This window comes from Malaclemys terrapin, chromosome 1 (genome assembly GCF_027887155.1).
Source record: "Malaclemys terrapin pileata isolate rMalTer1 chromosome 1, rMalTer1.hap1, whole genome shotgun sequence".
NCBI lineage: Eukaryota > Metazoa > Chordata > Testudines > Emydidae > Malaclemys > Malaclemys terrapin.
In genome coordinates, this window is record NC_071505.1 from 135,362,181 (window position 1) to 135,382,018 (window position 19,838).

Consider the following 19,838-nt stretch of genomic DNA (forward strand, 5'->3'; position numbering starts at 1 on the left):
TAAAGTCAAGGAATAACACATCCACTGCTTTCCCCTCATCCACAGAACTAGTTATCTCGTCATAGAAGGCAATTAGGTTAGTGCGTCATGACTTGCCCTTGGTGAATCTGTGCTGACTGTTCCTGATCACTTTCCTCTCCTCAAAGTGCTTCAAAATTGATTCCTTGAGGATCTGCTCCTTGATTTTTCCAGGGACTGAGGTGAGGCTGACTGGCCTGTAGGTCCCTGGATCCTGCTTCTTCCCTTTTTTAAAGATGGGCACTACATTAGCCTTTTTCCAGGCATCCGGGACCTCCCCCAGTCGCCATGAGTTTTCAAAGATAATGGCCATTGGCTCTGCAGTCACATCCACCAACTCCTTTAGCACCCTTGGATGCAGCGCATCCAGCCCATGGACTTGTGCTCGTCCAGCTTTTCTAAATAGTCCTGAACCACTTCTTTCTCCACAGAGGGCTGGTCACTTCCTCCCCATACTGTGCTGCCCAGTGCAGTAGTCTGGGAACTCACCTTGTTCGTGAAGACAGAGGTGAAAAAAGCATTGAGTACATTAGCTTTTTCCACATTCTCTGTCACTAGGTTGCCTCCCCCATTCAGTAAGGGGCCCACACTTTTCCTGACCTTCTTCTTGTTGCTAACATATCTGTAGAAACCCTTCTTGTTACTCTTAACATCCCTTGCTAGCTGCAACTCCAATTGTGATTTGGCCTTCCTGATTTCACTCCTGCATGCCTGAGCAATATTTTTATACTCCTCCCTGGTCATTTGTCCAAGCTTCCACTTCTTGAAGCTTCTTTTTTGTGTTTAAGATCAGCAAGGATTTCACTGTTAAGCCAAGCTGGTCGCCTGCCATATTTACTATTCTTTCTACACATCGGGATGGTTTGTTCCTGAAACCTCAATAAGGATTCTTTAAAATACAGCCAGCTCTCCTGGACTCCTTTCCCCCTCATGTTATTCTCCCAGGGGATCCTGCCCATCAGTTCCCTGAGGGAGTCAAAGTCTGCTTTTCTGAAGTCCAGGGTCTGTATTTTGCTGCTCTCCTTTCTTCTTTGTGTCAGGATCCTGAACTCGACCATCTCATGGTCACTGCCTCCCAGGTTCCCATCCACTTTTGCTTCCCCTACTAATTCTTCCCTGTTTGTGAGCAGCAGGTCAAGAAGAACTCTTCCAATTGTCTTCCACCTTTCCAGAGACTTTCAGCTCTGGTGGAGCTTTCAGCTGCTCCATTCTTCCACCAGGTTCTTTCTGAAATTTCTATTTACTCCTGATACCATGTGGTTTTCACTAATCCCTCAAGGTCTAAGGTGCTTCAAAGAGATCCTCTTTATTCAGTGACACAGTTCCTCAGCTGCGGCTACGTAACAGAGCATTCGCTTCTGCTGCTCCCACATCACCCCCTGAATGTGGGTGACTCAGTAGGGGGCGCTACAGAAAGATCGTAATGGAAGGCTAAACCGTATTATACTGTTCAGCCGCTAGGTGACACTGTGTGTGAAAATACCTTATTTAAATGAACCTCAGCCATCCCTGCAGAGTGTTAAAGGATCCTATGATGATCACATCTGATGTGTATAAGCCAGCTCTGCAACCAGTCCATAGCTGGTACAGAAGTACATGACAAGGATCCCTCAGGTGTCCTTGTCTAATTCCAGATTGAGCTCATTAGATTCCAACTCTGCTAAAATTCCTTCCACACTTTCAACTGGATTTTGTACCTATTATTTCCTTCCAGAGAGTGATACCTGTATATGCAGCCTGGAGAGTGTTTTGGGTTCCTCTGGGATGAAGAGCACTTGCGAATTGTGAGGGCTTTGCATATAATACACAGGATGAAAAGGGGGCAGTAAAAGGCATCTGAGCCCATCATGACATTTGTGTTTCAGGTGGAAGATACAACCAAATGATTTTAAGGTGAATTACATCCCAGGTATATGTCCAAGAGTGACGTACCTGCTTTACGAAATCAGGTGGGGCAGAAGTACCAAGTTCTGGAGGCACTGGTGTCGAAACACCCCAACCCAGCACGCCGAAATCGCCTGCCTGGAACATGACTTCAAGAAGTTAAAGTTCAGGCCATCAGTGCGCTGCTCCATCACCTGGTTCCTGTCCTGGAGCCCCTGTGGGAAATGCTGCCGGAGTATAGTGGAGTTTGTGAGGGCACACCCCAGTGTGACTCTGAAGATAAAAGCAGCGTGGCTCTTTAGGCATATGGATGAACGCAACCGACAAGGCCTCAGGAACCTGATGGAGAATGGAGTAGCCCTATACATCATGAACCTGCCAGGTATCCTACCCACGCTTTGGCCCTGTCTAGGCCAGGATCAAAGGCGTGATGCTAGAATAGGTTAGCTGACAGGTACTAACACATTTGAAAAACCTAGAGCAGAAAAACAAGCCTTTAACCTGTGCTAATCTGATCCAGATGAGGTCTCGGAGGGAGCCAAGGCGTTAACTTGACCAGTTTTCCACGTGTTAAAGTGTACATTTCTGTGGCTTTTAGAACATGTTACTGAGTACATATTAGCAGACACATTCCATTATCACAACTTTTATGCCAGTCTAGACAAGTAGATTTGCCAGGTGTCCAGTTTTTAACCAGAACGCCCAGTCGAAAAAGGACCCTGGCAGTAGTGCCGGCTGGGTCATTAAAAGTCTGGTTGGCGGCACATCAGGGGCCCGGGGCTAAAGCAGGCTCCCTACCTGAACTGATTCTGTGTGGTTCCTGGAAACGGATGCCGGGTCCTTGTAGCCCCTAGGCGCATGGGCGGCCAGGGAGGCTCCTCGCGCTGCCCCCGCCTGAGTGCCGGCTCCACAGTTTCTATTGGCTGGGAACTGTGACCAATGGGAGCTGCGAGGGTGGTGCCTGCGGGTGCCAGGGCAGTGCGCAGAGCCACCCTGGCTGCCCATGCATATAGGGGCTGCAGGGACCTGACAGCCGCTTCCTGGGAGCCATGGTAAGCGCCGCTGGGATTCCACACCCTGAACCCCCTCCCATACCCCAACCTCCTGCCCCAGCTCAGTGAAAGTGAGTGAGGGTGGGGGAGAGTGAGCGACAGAGGGAGTGGGGATAGAACGAGTGGGGTTGGGGCCTCGGAGAAGGGGCGGGGTGGGGGTGGGGCAGGGGTGTTCAGTTTTGTGCAATTAGAAAGTTGGCAACCCTATAGACAAGGCCTTTGCTATAGCTGGGGACTGGATGGCTCAGGGGTGTCAGAGAATGGTATATGCAGCCTTTAACTTATAGGGCACCATTTCCAATCCAATTCCAGGCCAGGGAGACTGGCTGGGTGGAGGGAATTGGGGAATGGAACATGGAGCCTTTAATCTATAGGGCAGCAGTTCCAGTTCTGTTCCTGGGCTGTAGTGACCAAAAGTTCAGGTCAGCAAGGAGCCAATCAGAACAGTTCAATGAACAGAGTTGAAAAAACAGCAAGTCAGCAGCAGCCACTGAAAACTAACCAGTCACAGACACTGCTGAGTTCCTAGTGTTACCAGCAATCGCCACTCTCTGTGGGTGGGTTGTGTGACATGAGTTGGTGGTTGGGCATGGACAAGTCAAGCACCTAGTGTCACGCCCTTGTTGGCAATCTGAGTGAAGAGGCCTAAGCTTGGCAGGAGCGCAGAGAGTCTCTCCACCCTTGCCCGGGATGCCAGATGTAGCTGCATGGCACAGTGCCAGGCTGACAGCAGGCCCACACCTCTGCACCTCCCTGCTGTTTCCTCTGCTGCGTCAAGCTGCATCACAGCAGGGGGCAAACAAGTAAACTGACCAGGACCAGTGTGGTGGATACCTGGCCTGCCGCATTCCTGTGGGAGAGTGAGGTGTGCAGTGCAGGCCTGGGGAGTGACAACGTAAGCCCCCAAGCGACCCCCTCCCTGCAGCAGAAGGGCTCCTTGGCAAGTTGATAGCAGGGAGTAGGGAGGCATTGGAAGGTGCATCAGCAAATCTCCCTTCTGCCTGCTTTCCTTTCCTCCCCCTAACCTAGCCACAAGAGCAGCACCGCTGCCTATCATCCCAGCTCCTTCTGTCCACTCTGCAGAGCAGTGGGGCAGCATGTGCACAAAGGAGCAACCTCTCTCTAAAGCCGGGCCCCTCCCATCTACATCCTCTTTGGCTCCAGCAAACAACCCCAAGCACATCCGTCCTCTCCCCATTCCTTCCCCATCTCGTAAGCGGCAGAATGACGGAAGAGTAAGTGGAACAACCCAAACTGGGCCTTTCCCGGGATGTAATTGCTATTCTCTCAGGCTGATGATGAATGAGGAGCTTGCACAGTTCTTTGCTGAAACTATCCTTTCCTTCAGACAGAGTGCAGAACCCTGATGCATTGATTCCACTCTTGTTGTATAGTGGATGGGCCTTCCAGGAGACATGTGAGCTTTGAACAGTGATTCTCAAACTTTTGTACTGGTGACTCCTTTCACATAGCAAGCCTCTGAGTGCGAGCCCCCCCCCCCCCCCTTGTGAATTAAAAACACTTGTTTATATATTTAACACCATTATAAATGCTCGAGGCAAAGCGGGGTTTGGGGTGGAAGCTGACAACTCGCGACCCCCCACATAATAACCTCACAATCCCCTGAAGGGTCCCGACCTCCAGTTTGAGAATCCCTGGCTTAGAAGATATCACAGCTTACATGAACAATGTGACTAACTGATTACTAATTGACAACTTAGACCTTTTGGTCAACACTGAGTTCAGTGTAAAACTCAGATTCTGCCTTGATCTTTACTGATCTCTGACTGAGCAAGGAGGGGCTCATTGATCCCCTGGACATGTCCGTCAACAGGCGTGATGGGATATTTATTTCCTCAGATTACAGATACTGCTGGAGAACATTTGTTGCCCATCCAAATGGAGAGGAAGATGACTATTGCCCCTTGGTGCCCTCTCTGTGGATCATTTTCTATTGTCTAGAACTCCAGCATGTCCTTTGGGTGAGTAGACATTTTGGAGAAAATGTTGGATCCAAGAACAATCCTAAATCATGTGAGAGTTAAGTTTCAAGTGACCCAGCTGTGGGCATCTCCACTGAGGCTATGGCTACACTACAGAGCTTACAGCAATGCAGCTGCGCCTCTGTAGCACTGCTAGTGCAGACGCTCTAAGCCGATGGGAGAGAGCTCTCCTGTCAATTTAATCACTCCAGTCCCCGCGAGCAGCGGTAGCTATGTCAGCAGGAGAAGCTCTCCTGCTGACCACATAACGCTGCCCACAGCGGCACTTAGATCAGTATAATGTCGCGGGGGAGGGGGGGGAAGGGGGAGCTATTCACACCCCTGGGCAACATAACTTATACTGACATAAGCTGTAGTGTGCACATAGCCTGATATTAGCAGCAGGACCAGGCAGAGCTCCAATCAGAACTGGGGCCTCCATTGTACAAGGTCAATTCCTAAACAGGAGAGGCAGGGCAGCCCAGTAGAACTGAAATGTCACACTCTGCTCTGAGTAGTGCAGGGGCAGCCCAGAAAATGAATTGCGTTCCCGCCTTGCTCTAGGGAGAGGGTAAGTTATTGCACCCCTTCTCATGGAAGAGCTTACTGCCCCATGTGCCCAGCCTGCCACTCTCTCCAGTCACCCTGCCTCTCACTCCTTGCCCACTGGTCTCTCTCCACCCACTTGCTGGCAGGAGGGCGTATCAGGAGCGAGCTCTCCCCCTGTGCCGTATAGCTGGAAACACAATCTGAGCAGGGGAGTACGGACTGTGACAATCTACACCAATTTACATCCGCTGTGGATATGGCACATGGTCTGTACATAACCAAAGAACCCAGAAAGTGCAGAGTTAAAGGAGATATTGGCATCCCCTGATCATGCCATAGTCACAGCAAACTACACCCCATCCCTTAGGTTAAAGTCTCCCTCTATATCATTCCTTCTATTATTATTCTGTTCACCTATTTGCTCCCAGTCGCACTCTCAGTGTGCTAGGCACCACACAAAATGTAAGAAGACAGCATTCTTGTCCCACAGACAAGCGAAAGAGACAAGACAAGACAACCGGTGAAAGGTAGGAGAAAGAAGTACAACATAAAAGAGGTCAGGGTGGTGACTGATCATGTCTAGGTAAAACAATAGTTGAGAATGCCACTGGGGATAATGTTTTAGGGTTTCTGTTAGGTAATATAAGAACTCTACTGACTTCAGTGGAACTAAGCCAGTTTACAGCAATGTGTGTGTGTGTGTGTGTGTGTGTGTGTGATGCCTTCCTGCTTATTGCTCCCTGTTCCTGTTTGGTTCCTGCTCCCTGAGCTCAGTGTTCCAGTTCCTGTGTTTGTGTGTATGTGTGCACAGTGTTGGGTGTGCATAGTTATTCAGGGCCTGCTGCTACATACCTACCATTTGGATCGTTCTCATGTTTTATTCGGACTGTTGCTGACTTAGCTGGTCCGTGGTTATTACATGCTTTGATTGACCACCTACCTGCGTGTCCTGCTTCGGTTTCTTTGTGTTTTGGGACTGCTGTTCCAGGGCGCATCAAAGTGTAACAAGGCATCAAGGTAGAGTTGGGTGTTCAGGAGCACTCTGAATGCAGAGGAGACAGTGGCATTGTGGAGCAGCTCAGGAAGGGTATTTCCGGCATGGGAGGCAGCCTGAAAGAAGGCACAGCATCTAGGATAGCATCATTGTTGTAGCATGTTCATATCATTCAAGCTGAATATATTTATGGGCAGTCTCAAATGGTTCAGAGGATAAGTCCCCCAGCCTTATCTCCCAATGATTTATTATAGTCTGTACGGCCACTTATGAATGCGGCACTAAGAAATGGCTGTCCTCTGCACGCATTTGAAATCACTACCTTTGCTGTAGAATGGTGAAATCCAGTAGCTGACTTGTCACCTATTCATTTTTTCCTATTATATCTTTGTCAAGAAATTTTTTACAGTCCATGTAAACATTCACTGCTTAACCCCCAAAAACTCAGGGGACCACTGTGGATAACTTAATAAATATTGGGTGAAATCCTGGTCCAATGGAAGTCAAGGGCCAAGTTCTCCCATTGACTTTGATGTGAGTTAGGATTTCACACATTGTAAATCTATTGCTGCTGTTGGTAACATAAATATTTGTTAGGTAGAAACACTGGGCAAAATCCTGAGGTCTTTATCAAGTCAATGGTAATTTTGCCTGACTAAGGACTGATCTGGCTCAGTTTTATTATGAATGATCAAGGACAAACTCCAGTCGGGCTATTCACCTGAACAAAGGTCACAGGATTTAGCTGCATATGTTTTACAGAGTGATGATGACAATGATGAAGATCAAAACTTTTGATTTGTGTTTCTGAAGTGTTCACAACAATACTGAAAATGTAGAGTTTATAGAAAGTTCATGGATTTCCCCACTTTATTGACTACATTTCATAAAAGGGACAATGTAAGATCAGGCAGTTTAAATGTACATTTCAATGGATTAATTAAGTATATCATGTATATTGCGCCACTCTGCTATCCCACTGATATGTTGTAGAGGGTTGTCAGGGTTCCTTCCCCACTCTGAACTCTGAAGCTACTGAAATGTGTGGTATTTAAAATCAAAATCTTGGAGAGCTTAAGTCCATCGAAGAAGTTTTTTGTTATTGTCCTTGATGGTATGAAGCCACTTCAGCGCAGCATGGTCGGTTTGCAGGTGGAAACGCCGTCCCCAAACGTATAGGCGTAGCTTTTCCAAAGTGTACACAATGGTGTAACATTCCTTTTTGCTGATTGACCTGCATTAAAACTGCTCCCACACCATGCTCGGACACATCTCTGGTTACTAGGAACGGTTTGTCAAAGTCTGGGGCCCTTAGCACAGAGTCAGACATGAGTGTTGCTTTAAGCTGGTTAAAGGCCTTCTGACACTCTTCAGTCCACTGAACTGCATTTGGCTGTTTCTTTTTGGTTAGGTCTGTCAGTGGAGCGGTGATTTGGCTGTAGTGCAGTACAAATCACCTGTAATATCTGGCCAAGCCTAAGAAGGATTGGACCTGTTTCTTTGTCTTTGGGACAGGCCACTTTTGGATAGCAGTCACTTTGGCCTGTAGGGGGTTGATAGTTCCTTGACCCATCTAGTGTCCAAGGTAAGTCACTCTGTTTAGGCCTATTTGACACTTTTTAGCCTTAACAGTTAGTCCTGCCTCCCTTATGCGCTCGAAGACTTTTTGCAGATGCTCCAGGTGTTCTGCCCATGAATCAGAAAAAATGGCCACATCATCAAGGTAGGCAACTGCAGATTCTCCCAATCCCATTAGGAGACCGTCTACAAGTTTCTGGAAGGTGGCGGGTGCATTTCACAGCCCGAAAGGGAGCACATTAAATGCATACAGCCCTGCATGGGTGATGAAGGCTGACCTTCCCTTGGCGGGTTCATCTAGCGGTACTTGCCAGTGCCCCTTGGTTAAGTCTAAGGTAGAGATGAACTGGGCACATCCTAGTTTCTCCAATAGCTCATCTGGGCGTGGCATTGGATAGTTGTCTGGTGAGTTACAGCATTTAGCTTATGGTTGTCCACACAAAAGCATATCTCCCCATCTGGTCTGGGAACTAGAGCCACTGGAGATGCCCATGCACTGTTAAGGGGCGGATTACACCCATCTGTAGCATGTCCTGGATCTCCCGTTCTATAGCAGTTTTAGCTTGAGGAGACACCCGGTAAGGTTGAGCTCTAATTGGGCGAGCATTACCTGTGTCAATGGAGTGGTATGCCCATTCGGTCCGTCCTCGGGTGGCTGAGAACATCGGCGCGAAGCTAGTGCACAGCTCCTTGATCTGCTGTCGCTGCATACGTCCAAGGATCATGGAGAGGTTCACCTGTTCCACGCCACCATCACTTTTCCCTTCATAGTAGACACCTTCTGGCCACTCGGCGTCATCTCCTCCCTGGGCTGTAAACTGGAAAACCTTTAATTCTCTGGAATAAAAAGGCTTTAGAGAATTAACATGGTATACCTTAGGCTTTAGGTTTGAGGTGGGGGATGCTATGAGATAGTTAACAGTTCCCAGGAGCTCTTGGACCGTGAATGGTCCTTCCCACGATGCTTCCATCTTATGGGTCTGGAGCGCCTTCAAGACCATGACTTGGTCCCCTACTTTGAAGGAACGCTCTCTGGAATGTTTATCATACCAGGCTTTTTTCTCTTCCTGAGCATCTTTTAAGTTTTCTCTAGCAAGGGCTAAAGAGTTTCGGAGGGTGTTTTGTAGGTTGCTTACAAAATCTAGAATGTTAGTTCCTGGAGAAGCCGTAAACCCCTCCCATTGCTGCTTCACCAACTGTAATGGCCCCTTAATCTCGTGGCCATACACAAGTTCAAATGGTGAAAACCCTAAACTGGGATGTGGTACAGCCCTGTAGGCAAAAAGCAACTGCTGCAACACTAGGTCCCAATCATTGGAGTGTTCATTTATGAATTTACGTATCATGGCCCCCAAAGTTCCATTAAATTTCTCCATCCGGCCATTTGTTTAATGGCGGTGAGGGGTGGCATCCAAGTGGTTCACCCCATGAGCTTCCCACAGGCTTTTCATGGTCCCTGCCAGGAAATTAGTTCCCGAATCTGTAAGGATGTCGGAGGGCCAACCTACCCTGGCAAAAATGTCTGATAATGCCAGGCACACACTTTTAGCCCTGGTTTTGCTTAGAGCTACTGCTTCTGGCCATCGAGTGGCAAAATCCATGAAAGTCAGTATGTACTGCTTTCTTCTGGGGGGTCTTCTTTGGGAAAGGACCCAGAATACCCACGGCTACTCGCTGAAATGGGACCTCGATTATGGGGAGTGAATGGAGAGGTGCTTTGACCTGGTCTTGGGGTTTTCCCATTCTTTGGCACACCTCACAAGACCAGACATAAGTAGAAATGTCCTTGCCCATTCCCTCCCAGTGGAATGACTTCCCCAAACAGTCTTTGGTCCTGTTCACCCCAACATGGCCACTAGGATGATCATGAGCTAAGTTCAAGAGCTTTACTCGGTACTTAGTTGGAACTACCAACTGTCTTTGGGGATGCCAGTCTTCCTGGTGTCCACCAGAAAGAGTTTCCTTATATAAAAGTCCTCTTTCTAAAACCAACTGGGATCGGTTAGAAGAGCTGAGAGGTGGTGGGTTGCTCCGTGCCACCGTCCAAGCTCCCTGGAGGCTGTCATCTGCTTCCTGCTTGGCCTGGAACTGTTCCCTTGATGCTGGAGACATCAGTTCCTCATTGAATTGTGGACTTGGGCTGTGTCCCTCTGGAAGCGATGTAGGTGATGGGGCTGTTTCCGTTGACTGTGAACTACTCTCCGCTGGCACACTAGGTTGTATTTCAGGCTCCTGCTGACCCTCTTGCGCAGGTTTATGTGCTGCTGCCAGTGCAGGCTCGCTGGTGCCCTCTTGCATTGGAGTTGCAGATGGGGTTGCAATCGCTGGATTCAGTGCTGGCAATGGTTCTGGTGCTGGTTGCTCCGCCAGTTCCGGTTCTGGGACTGGCTCTGTCTGGGTCTCTGTGACTGGATCCACTATGGCTGTTGCAGACATGGGCATGGGGTCCAGCTCCACCACCACAGTCTAGGTCTCTGGTAACAGAGACTGGGCCCTTGTAGAAGGCACAGGAATGGAGCTAGGTTTGAAGGTTTGCTTAGACTGGCTGCAGGTGACCATTCCCACCCTCTTGGCTAGCTTCACATGGTTGGCCAAGTCTTCCCCCAGCAGCATGTGAATGGGATACTCATCATAGACTGCAAAAGTCCACATTCCTGACCAGCCCTTGTACTGGACAGGCAACTTGGCTGTAGGCAAGTTTAGAGAGTATGACATGAAGGGTTGAATTGTCACCGGAGCCTCTGGGTTGATGAATTTGGGGTCCACTAAGGATTGGTGGATAGCTGACACTTGTGCTCCAGTGTCCCTCCACGTGATAACCTTCTTCCTTCTGACACTCACAGTTTCCCTTCGCTTTGAGGGTATCTGGGAGGCATCTGGGCCTGGGGACCTTTGGTGTGATTCTGGTGTAATGAACTGCAATCTGTTGGGGTTCTTGGGGCAGTTGGCCTTTCTATGCCCCAGCTCATTACATTTAAAACATCGCCCAGCTGACTGGTCACTGGGGCGAGGTGGATTGCTGGAGACTGGTGTGGTGGGACGATAAGGGGTTTGGAGTTTTCCTTGGGATGTAGGTGGGGCCTTGGGCTGCCCCCGGTGGTAAGGTTTTGTTTCAGGTTGCCCCTTCTGATATTCACTCCAACTGCTACTAGTTTTTTTCTTTTCTGCCACCTCTACCCATTTGATTCCAATCTCCCCCTCCTCAATTACAGTTTTGGGCTTCCCATCTAGGATATACCTTTCTATTTCCTCAGGAACACCCTAAAAGAACTGCTCCATTTGCATTAGGAAAGACAGATCTTCCAGAGATTTAACACTTGCTCCTGATATCCAGGCATCCCAATTTTTTACAATGTGGTAGGTGTGTCGGGAAAATGTCACATCTGGTTTCCACCTTAGGGCTCTGAACCACGGACGGGCATGCTTGGGTGTTAGCCCCATTCTAATTCTGGACTTGTTTTTAAAAAGTTTGTAGCTGTTCATGTGTTCCTTAGGCATTTCAGCTGCCACCTCTACTAAGGGTCAACTGAGCTGCAGCCTCAGCTCTACCATGTACTGGTCTGGAGTGATGCTGTATCCAAGGCAGGCCCTTTCAAAATTTTCTAAGAAAGCCTCTGTATCATCGCCTGCCTTGTAGGTGGGGAACTTTCTGGGATGGGAAGCGGTACCTGGAGAAGGATTGCTAGGGTTGTCTGGTATATTCTGCTTAGCCCTTGCCATCTCTAACTCCAGTTCATGCTTCCTCTCTCTTTCTTTATTCTCCATGGCTCTCTTGTGGGCAGCTTCTTCTGCCTCCACCCTGGCTTTTTCTGCCTCCATCTCCAAGCGCCTTAAGGCCATCTGTCTATCATGTTCTTTTTGTCTCTCTTCAGCTTTGAATCTGGCGAATTCTAATTTCTTTTGGACTTCACTGTCCATCATCCTAGCCTTCCTGTGCTTAACCTAGCCTAACCCGAGAGCTAGAAAGAGAAAAAAAAAAAAAACACTTGTGAATTCCCTTGCAAGAAGTTAACTACCCTGCCCTCAGGCAGAGAAAAAAAACCTCCAGCTGCTCACAACTTAAAAAAAAAAAACCTCCCTGCTTTCCAAGCAGCCAAAAGGGAAAAAAATGCCCTTTTAAAATCCTATTGTGCTTTTGGTTCAAAATGATCCCACTGCTCTGCCACCATGTCAGGGTTCCTTCCCCACTCTGAACTCTGGGGTACAGATGTGGGGACCCACATGAAAGACCCCCTAAGCTTATTTTTACCAGCTTAGGTTAAAAACTTTCCCAAGGCACAAATTCCACCTTGTCCTTGAACAGTATGCTGCCACCACCAAGTGATTTAGACAAAGAATCAGGGAAAGGACTACTTGGAGTCCCATTCCCCCAAATATTCCCCCAAGCCCTGCACCCCCTTTCCTGGGGAAGGCTTGAGAATAATATCCTCACCAATTGGTACAGGTGAACACAGACCCAAACCCTTGGATCTTAAGAACAATGAAAAATCAATCAGATTCTTAAAAGAAGAATTCATCTAAAAAAAGATAAAAGAATCACCTCTGTAAAATCAGGATGGAAGATAACTTTACAGGGTAACAAAAAGATGCAAAACACAGAGGATTTCCCCTCCAGGCAAAACTTTAAAGTTACAAAAACAGGGATAAACCTCCCTCTTAGCACAGGGAAAATTCACATGCTAAAACAAAAGATACTCTAACGCATTTCCTTGCTATTACTTAGTATTTCTGTAATATTAGATGTATCATTTCAGTGGGAGCTGGATTACTTGCTTGGTCTCTCCCTTTGTCTCCGGGGAGAACACACACAGAGCACAATACAAAGCCTCCCCTCCCTCCCCCCGATTTGAAAGTATCTTCTTTCCCCAATCGTCCTTCTGGTCAGGTGCCAACCAGGTTATCTGAGCTTCTTAACCCTTTACAGGTAAGGAGAGATTTTATGCTACCGTTAGCTGTATATTTATGACAAGGGTGATACCCACAGAGAATATTTATTTTGTCTAGATGAAGAGATGCCTTTCTAATCACTGAATTGTGCATTTTTTGTCAATCGGATGCTCCTCCGTGAGATTTTCGAATGGAGTTTCAAGAGAACACTATGGTTAAAATGTAACCACAGTAGCTTTTTAATTTCCTTTTAGACAAGAAGCACTATAAACAGCAATTTATCTGCATCAGGAGTCTGTTCAGATTTTTCCTCTTCTTGCTATGATTTTGTGTTCAGTATACTTTTGGCTGGCTGAATTCTGCTCTATTCCATATCAGTACTTATGCGGTACTTATCACTGTAATATCTGTCATGAATATAATTCTTCGGAATTACCTGTGGGTGATATAAACATCAAGTATTATACAAGAGCCTTTTTCTAGCCCTTATAAGAATAACGTAACTGTGTCCCCCGCCCCAAGATTGTTCAGAGGAAGTGCTCAGAGTTTGGCCTGTTCAGGATGAGGGTGGGGATATGAGCACTATGGAGGGTGGGAGGAAGTGGAGTTTGATATAGGTAACTGGTGAGTGGAGTTGTGACGTTCGCCTCTGGTGTTGTCTGGACTGGTGATCTGCTAGGTCACTCCAATCCTTGACTCTGGGAGCCAGCCTTACCCTGCTCTGCTGTGAGAACCCCCACTCCTGAGCTGTTCTCGCACAGCCTCTGGCATGTAAGCTGCTCCCAGCTACTTGCAAGCAAATGGCATTTGCCAATATCTCCGGTCCCAGACACAACACTAGGAACCTCCATCTTGCAGTGTCCAGTTATGCCTGCTGGATGCTGCAAGCTTATATAAGTTCATCAATTTAACAAATAAATCGATATGTACCAGGCTTGTTATCCCAAGGGGAGCCTCTGACACGCTTCAAACCAAATGCACTGCTTCTGGTAGAATAAACAAACAGATTTATTAACTATAAAGATAGATTTTAAGTGATAACAAGTCAGATTTGGTCAAATGAAATAAAAGCAAAATGCATTCTAAGCTGATCTTAATACTTTCAATGCCCTTACAAACTTAGATGCTTCTCACACAGGCTGGCTGGTTGCTCTTCAGCCAGGCTCTCCCCTTTGATCAGCGCTTCAGTCACTTGGTGTGGTGTCTGTAGATGTAGGGGGAAGAGAGAGGAAGAGCATGGCAAACGTCTCTTCCTTTATCATGTCCTTTCCTCCCTCTTGGCTTTGACCCCTCCTCCCCCTTCAGAGTCAGGTGAGCATTAATGAGTCTCTCCAAGCAAGGTTGAGCAATTCCCCTGGTGTGGCCTCATGCAGGTGAGTCATTGCATTGTAGCTCCCTTGCTGGACAATGGCTCTTGATGGGTTGACACCCTGCCCGGGCTTTGGTTACTTTCCTTGCTGTTGCCTCTGGGAAGCTAATATCTGGCTAATTCCCCCAACTTACAGCATGTTTTAGTGACAACCATACTACACAACTTTCATAACTTCATATGCATTAATGATATACATATATAGAGAAATGACTTTCAGCAGATCATAACCTTTCCCCTGATACCTTACAAGGCATGCTTTATAAGTAAGATCATGATTATATGAAAATGAGGAATATGGGGGTTACAGCACGCTCCCCCAAGGTATAGAATGTCACACCTCCCCCCTTAGTTTACTGCAAGAGTAAGTAGCATTATCATAAGGTTTAATATCCGTGTCAAAATCCCCAAAACTTAATATTAATACCAAATTTTTTATCACAGATGTGCATTTACAATAGCTTTATGATACCACACCCTCTGTTCAGATAGTATAGTTTGAGGTTAGTTTGTTCTTTACCCATGGTATCCTTTGACTCTCTCCCATGTAATCAATCACTGGCTTTTCTTTCCCTCCAGTGTTCCCTTCTGTGTGGGCTCTTAATTTAATCATGTTTCTGGCAAGATAAGGGTCCAGGGGGATCCTGCACATTGGCTGGCCCTTTGGGGAATGGTCTCCTAACTCCAGGACTGTACATATGTAGAAAATCCAGCTCCCCTTTTGGGGTTACCCTGTGTTTCCCCCTCCCAGCACTCAGTCCTTCCCTGCCCCTTGGAGGGCTGTGATCTGTGCTCTCTAGGCCAGGTGTGTTTATCCTTTGATCAGATGCACCTTTTCCCAGCAGCTTTCCCATAACTGCTCTCTGTGTCTCATCAGCCTGGGGGAAAACGCCCCCTCTCTGTCAGTTGGGTCATTTGCAGATCATAACCTTTCCCCCGATACTTTACAAGGCATGCTTTATATGTAAGATCACGATTATATGAAAATGAGGAATATGGGGGTTACAGCACACTCCCCCAAGGTATAGAATGTCACAGGAGTGGAGATAGGATATTAAAAGACTTAACTGCTTATTCCTTTGCTCTTTGGGGTCTATGCTGGTGGGATGTGCAGACTAGGAACATTAACTGAGGGTATGTCTACACTACGGGATTAATCCGAATTTATATAATTCGAATTTGGGAAACAGATTGTATAAAGTCGAATGTATGCGGCCACACTAAGCACATTAATTCGGCGGTGTGCGTCCAAGTACCGGGGCTAGCGTCAATTTCTGGAGCGTTGCACTGTGGGTAGCTATCCCATAGCTATCCCATAGTTCCCGCAGTCTCCCGCGCCCATTGGAATTCTGGGTTGAGATCCCAGTGCCTGATGGGACAAAAAACATCATCGCAGGTGGTTCTGGGTACAGCCTCACCTCCTCCCTCCCTCCCTCCCTCCCTGCATGAAAGCAACGGACGGCAGAAAACCATTTCGCGCCTTTTTTCCTGGGTGAACACTGCAGAGTCCATACCACGGCAAGCATGGAGCCCGCTCAGCTCAAGACAGCAGTTATGAACATTGTAAACACCTCGCACGTTCTCGTGGAGTTTATGCTGAGCCAGGACCAGAAAAATGAGGCGAGGAGGCAGCGGCGGCGGCAGCGCAGTGACAAGCATGATGAGGACATGGACATGGACATGGACACGGACACGGACACAGAATTCTGTGAAACCACGGGCCCCGGTGCTTCGGAGATCATGTTGTTAATGGGGCAGGTTCTATCCATGGAACGCCGATTCTGGGCAAGGGAAACAAGCACAGACTGGTGGGACCGCATAGTGTTGCAGGTGTGGGACGATTCCCAGTGGCTGCGGAATTTTCGCATGCGTAAGGGCACTTTCATGGAACTTTGTGACTTGCTGTCCCCTGCCCTGAAACGCCAGAATACCAAGATGAGAGCAGCCCTCACAGTTGAGAAGCAAGTGGCAATAGCCCTGTGGAAGCTTGCAACGCCAGACAGCTACCGGTCAGTCGGGAATCAATTTGGAGTGGGCAAATCTACTATGGGGACTGCTGTGATGCAAGTAGCCAAAGCAATCACTCAGGTGCTGCTACGAAAGGTAGTGACTCTGGGAAATGTGCAGGCCATAGTGGATGGCTTTGCTGCAATGGGATTCCCTAACTGTGGTGGGGCGATAGATGGAACCCATATCCCTATCTTGGCACCGGAGCACCAGGGTACCCAGTACATAAACCGCAAGGGGTACTTTTCAATGGTGCTGCAAGCACTTGTGGATCACAAGGGACGTTTCACCAACATCAACGCGGGCTGGCCGGGAAGGGTTCATGACGCTCGCGTCTTCAGGAACACTACTCTGTTTAAAGGGCTGCAGCAAGGGACTTACTTTCCGGACCAGAAAATAACCGTTGGGGATGTTGAAATGCCAATAGTTATTCTTGGGGATCCATGAAGCCATACACAGGCAGCCTGGACAGGAGTCAGGAGCTGTTCAACTACAGGCTGAGCAAGTGCAGAATGGTGGTAGAATGTGTATTTGGCCGTTTAAAAGGTCGCTGGCGTTCATTATTGACTCGCTCTGACCTCAGCCAAAGAAATCTCCCCATTGTTATTTCTGCTTGCTGCGTGCTTCACAATCTCTGTGAAAGTAAGGGGGAGACCTTTATGGCGGGGTGGGAGGCTGAGGCAAATCGTCTGGCTGCTGATTACGCGCAGCCAGACATCAGGGCGATTAGAAGAGCACACCAGGAAGCGCTGTGCATCAGAGAAGCTTTGAAAACCAGTTTCATGACTGGCCAGGCTACAGTGTGAAATATCTGTTTGTTTCTCCTTCATGAAAACCCGCCCCCTTTATTGACTCATTTTCTGTAAGGAACCCACCCTCCCCCTTCCCCCAGCTTGCTTTCAAACCAAATAAAGTCACTATCATTTAAAAATCATTTATTCTTTATTAATAGATTATAAAAAGAGGGAGGGAACCCGGGTTGAATTTGGGAGGAGGATCGGTGGGAAGGAAAAGGCCACTAAAAAAAGGTTAAAAAAATGACAGCCTTTTGCTTGGGCTGTCCACTGGGGTGGAATGGGAAGGTGTACGGAGCCTCCCCCCCCCCCCGCGTTCTTACACGTCTGGGTGAGGAGAATATGGAACATGGGGAGGGGGGAGGGGGGTACAGGGGCTGTAGCGGCACTCTGTTTTCCTGCAGCCGTTCCTGAAGCTCCACCAGATGCCGGAGCATGTCTGTTTGCTCACGCAGCAGCCCCAGCGTTGCATCCTGCCTCCTCTGATCTTCCTGCCGCCACCTCTCATCTCGAGCGTCTCTCCTCTCCTCACGTTGGTCCCTCCTGTCCTCACGTTGGTCCCTCCTGTCCTCACGTTCACTGGCTTCTTTCCTATACTTTGAAACCGTTTCCTTCCACTCATTCAGATGAGCTCTGTCACTGCGGGTGGATTCCATAATTTCTGCAAACATCTCGTCTCGCGTCTTCTTTTTATGACGCCTTATCTGTGATAGCCTTCGGGATGGAGGAGGGAGGCTTGAGGAATTTGCAGCTGCTGTAGGGAGGGAAAAAAAGAGAGAATTGTTTAAAAAGATACATTTTGCAGAACAATGCTTATACTCTTTCACGGTGACCAACACTATTCACATTACATAGCACATGTGATTTCTGTGCAAGGTTGCATTTTGCCTCTTAATTCTGAGTGCCTGTGGCTTTGCTGCTAGAGATCACAGGTCCGGGCAACAGAATTCGGCTTGCATGCGGCCATGGTAAGCCATTGTCTTTCGGCTTCTGCGCCCTCCTTTCCCACATACCAAGCAAAGCCCGTAGAGTGCTGCGGTTTTTCTGTTAACATTCAGCAGCAGCAGAAAACAAACTAACCACCCCCCCCCTCCCGCCATGAATTCTCTGGGATGATCGCTGTACCCCTCCCCCCACCGCGTGGCTGGTATCAGGGAAGATCTCTTTTCGCCAAACGCGAAAAGCTCAGGGCCAATTTCCCATCTGCGCTTGGCTAACTGCAGGGAAGGATTTATTTTCAGCCACAGGCAAACAGCCCAGTAGGAACGGCCACCTCTGTCCCCTTAATTAAGTTCCCGTATTTCAACCAGGTTACCATGAGTGATATCACTCTCTTGAGGATTACACAGCAAGATAAAGAACGGATGTTGCTTGAATGCCAGCAAACACCGGGACCATACGCTGCCAGGCTTTGTCAGGCAATGATACCAGATTACTTGCTGCAAGCATGGCGTGGTCAAGTGTCCTACCATGGAGGACGGAATAAGGATGCACTACCCAGAAACCTTGTGGCAAGGCTTTTGGGGTACCTCCAGGAGAGCTTCATGGAGATGTCCGTGGAGGATTTCCGCTCCATCCCCAGACACGTTAACAGACTTTTCCAGTAGCTGAACTGACCGCGAATGCATCCCAAGTCCTCAGGGCAAAGTAATCATTAAAAACCGTTTGCTTTTAAAACAAGTTTTATATTTTAAAAGGTAAACTCACCTGAGGTCCCTTCCATGGGGTCATGGTCTTGGATACTGGCTTGGGAGGGTTGGGAGGGTACTTCAGTCAGGCTGAGAAAAAGATCCTGCCCGTTGGGGAGAACGGAGTGCTGTGTGCTCTCTGCAAGCTCATCCTCCTCCTCCTCCTCCTCCTCTTCCCCATTGGCAGAATCCTCAGGTGTGGCTGATGAGACTATCCCCGACCCGGAATCCATGGTCACAGGTGGGGTAGTGGTGGCGGCCCCCCCTAGAATTGCATGCAGCTCGGCGTAGAAGCGGCATGTCCGCGGCTCTGACCCAGAGCGACCGTTTGCCTCCTTTGTTTTTTGATAGGCTTGTCTGAGCTCCTTGACTTTCACGCGGCACTGATCTGAGTCCCTATTGTGGCCTCTCTCCATCATGCCCTTGGAGATTTTTTCAAAAGTTTTGGCATTTCGTCTTTTAGAACAAAGTTCTGCTAGCACTGAATCCTCTCCCCATATAGCGATCAGATCCAGTACCTCCCGTACGGTCCATGCTGGTGCTCTTTTTCGATTATCGGCCTGCATGGTTACCTGTGCTGATGAGCTATCTGTGGTCACCTGTGCTCTCCACGCTGGGCAAACAGGAAATGAAATTCAAATGTTCGCGGGGCTTTTCCTGTCTACCTGGCCAGTGCATCCGAGTTTAGATTGCTGTCCAGAGCGGTCACAATGATGCACTGTGGGATAGCTCCCGGAGGCCAATACCATCGAATTGCGGCCACACTATCCCTAATTCGAAATGTTAAAATCGATTTTGGCGCTACTCCGCTCATCGGGGTGGAGTACAGAAATCGATTTAAAGAGCCCTTTATTTCGAATTAAATGGTGTCGTTGTGTGGACGGTTGCAGGGTAAATTCGAATTAACGCTGATAAATCCGAATTAAAGTCGTAGTGTAGACCAGGCCTGAGTTAACCAAGCTTTGCATGTGGAGACAAACAGCACCTCCTGCATTAATCTGTCTGCTGTGTAAATCTGCTCTTAGTCTCTTTTCCT

General features: G+C 48.2%; 1 protein-coding gene across 1 annotated transcript; it reads left to right on the top strand.

The window, feature by feature from the left end:
* Positions 1–1,782: 1,782 nt before the first annotated feature.
* Positions 1,783–11,935, top strand: LOC128831576 (C->U-editing enzyme APOBEC-1-like). Its single transcript, XM_054018166.1, has 4 exons — positions 1,783–1,802; positions 1,884–2,284; positions 4,815–4,936; positions 11,930–11,935. Exons 1-4 carry the CDS (start codon positions 1,783–1,785, stop codon positions 11,933–11,935), a joined length of 549 nt encoding a protein of 182 aa, XP_053874141.1.
* Positions 11,936–19,838: the final 7,903 nt, after the last annotated feature.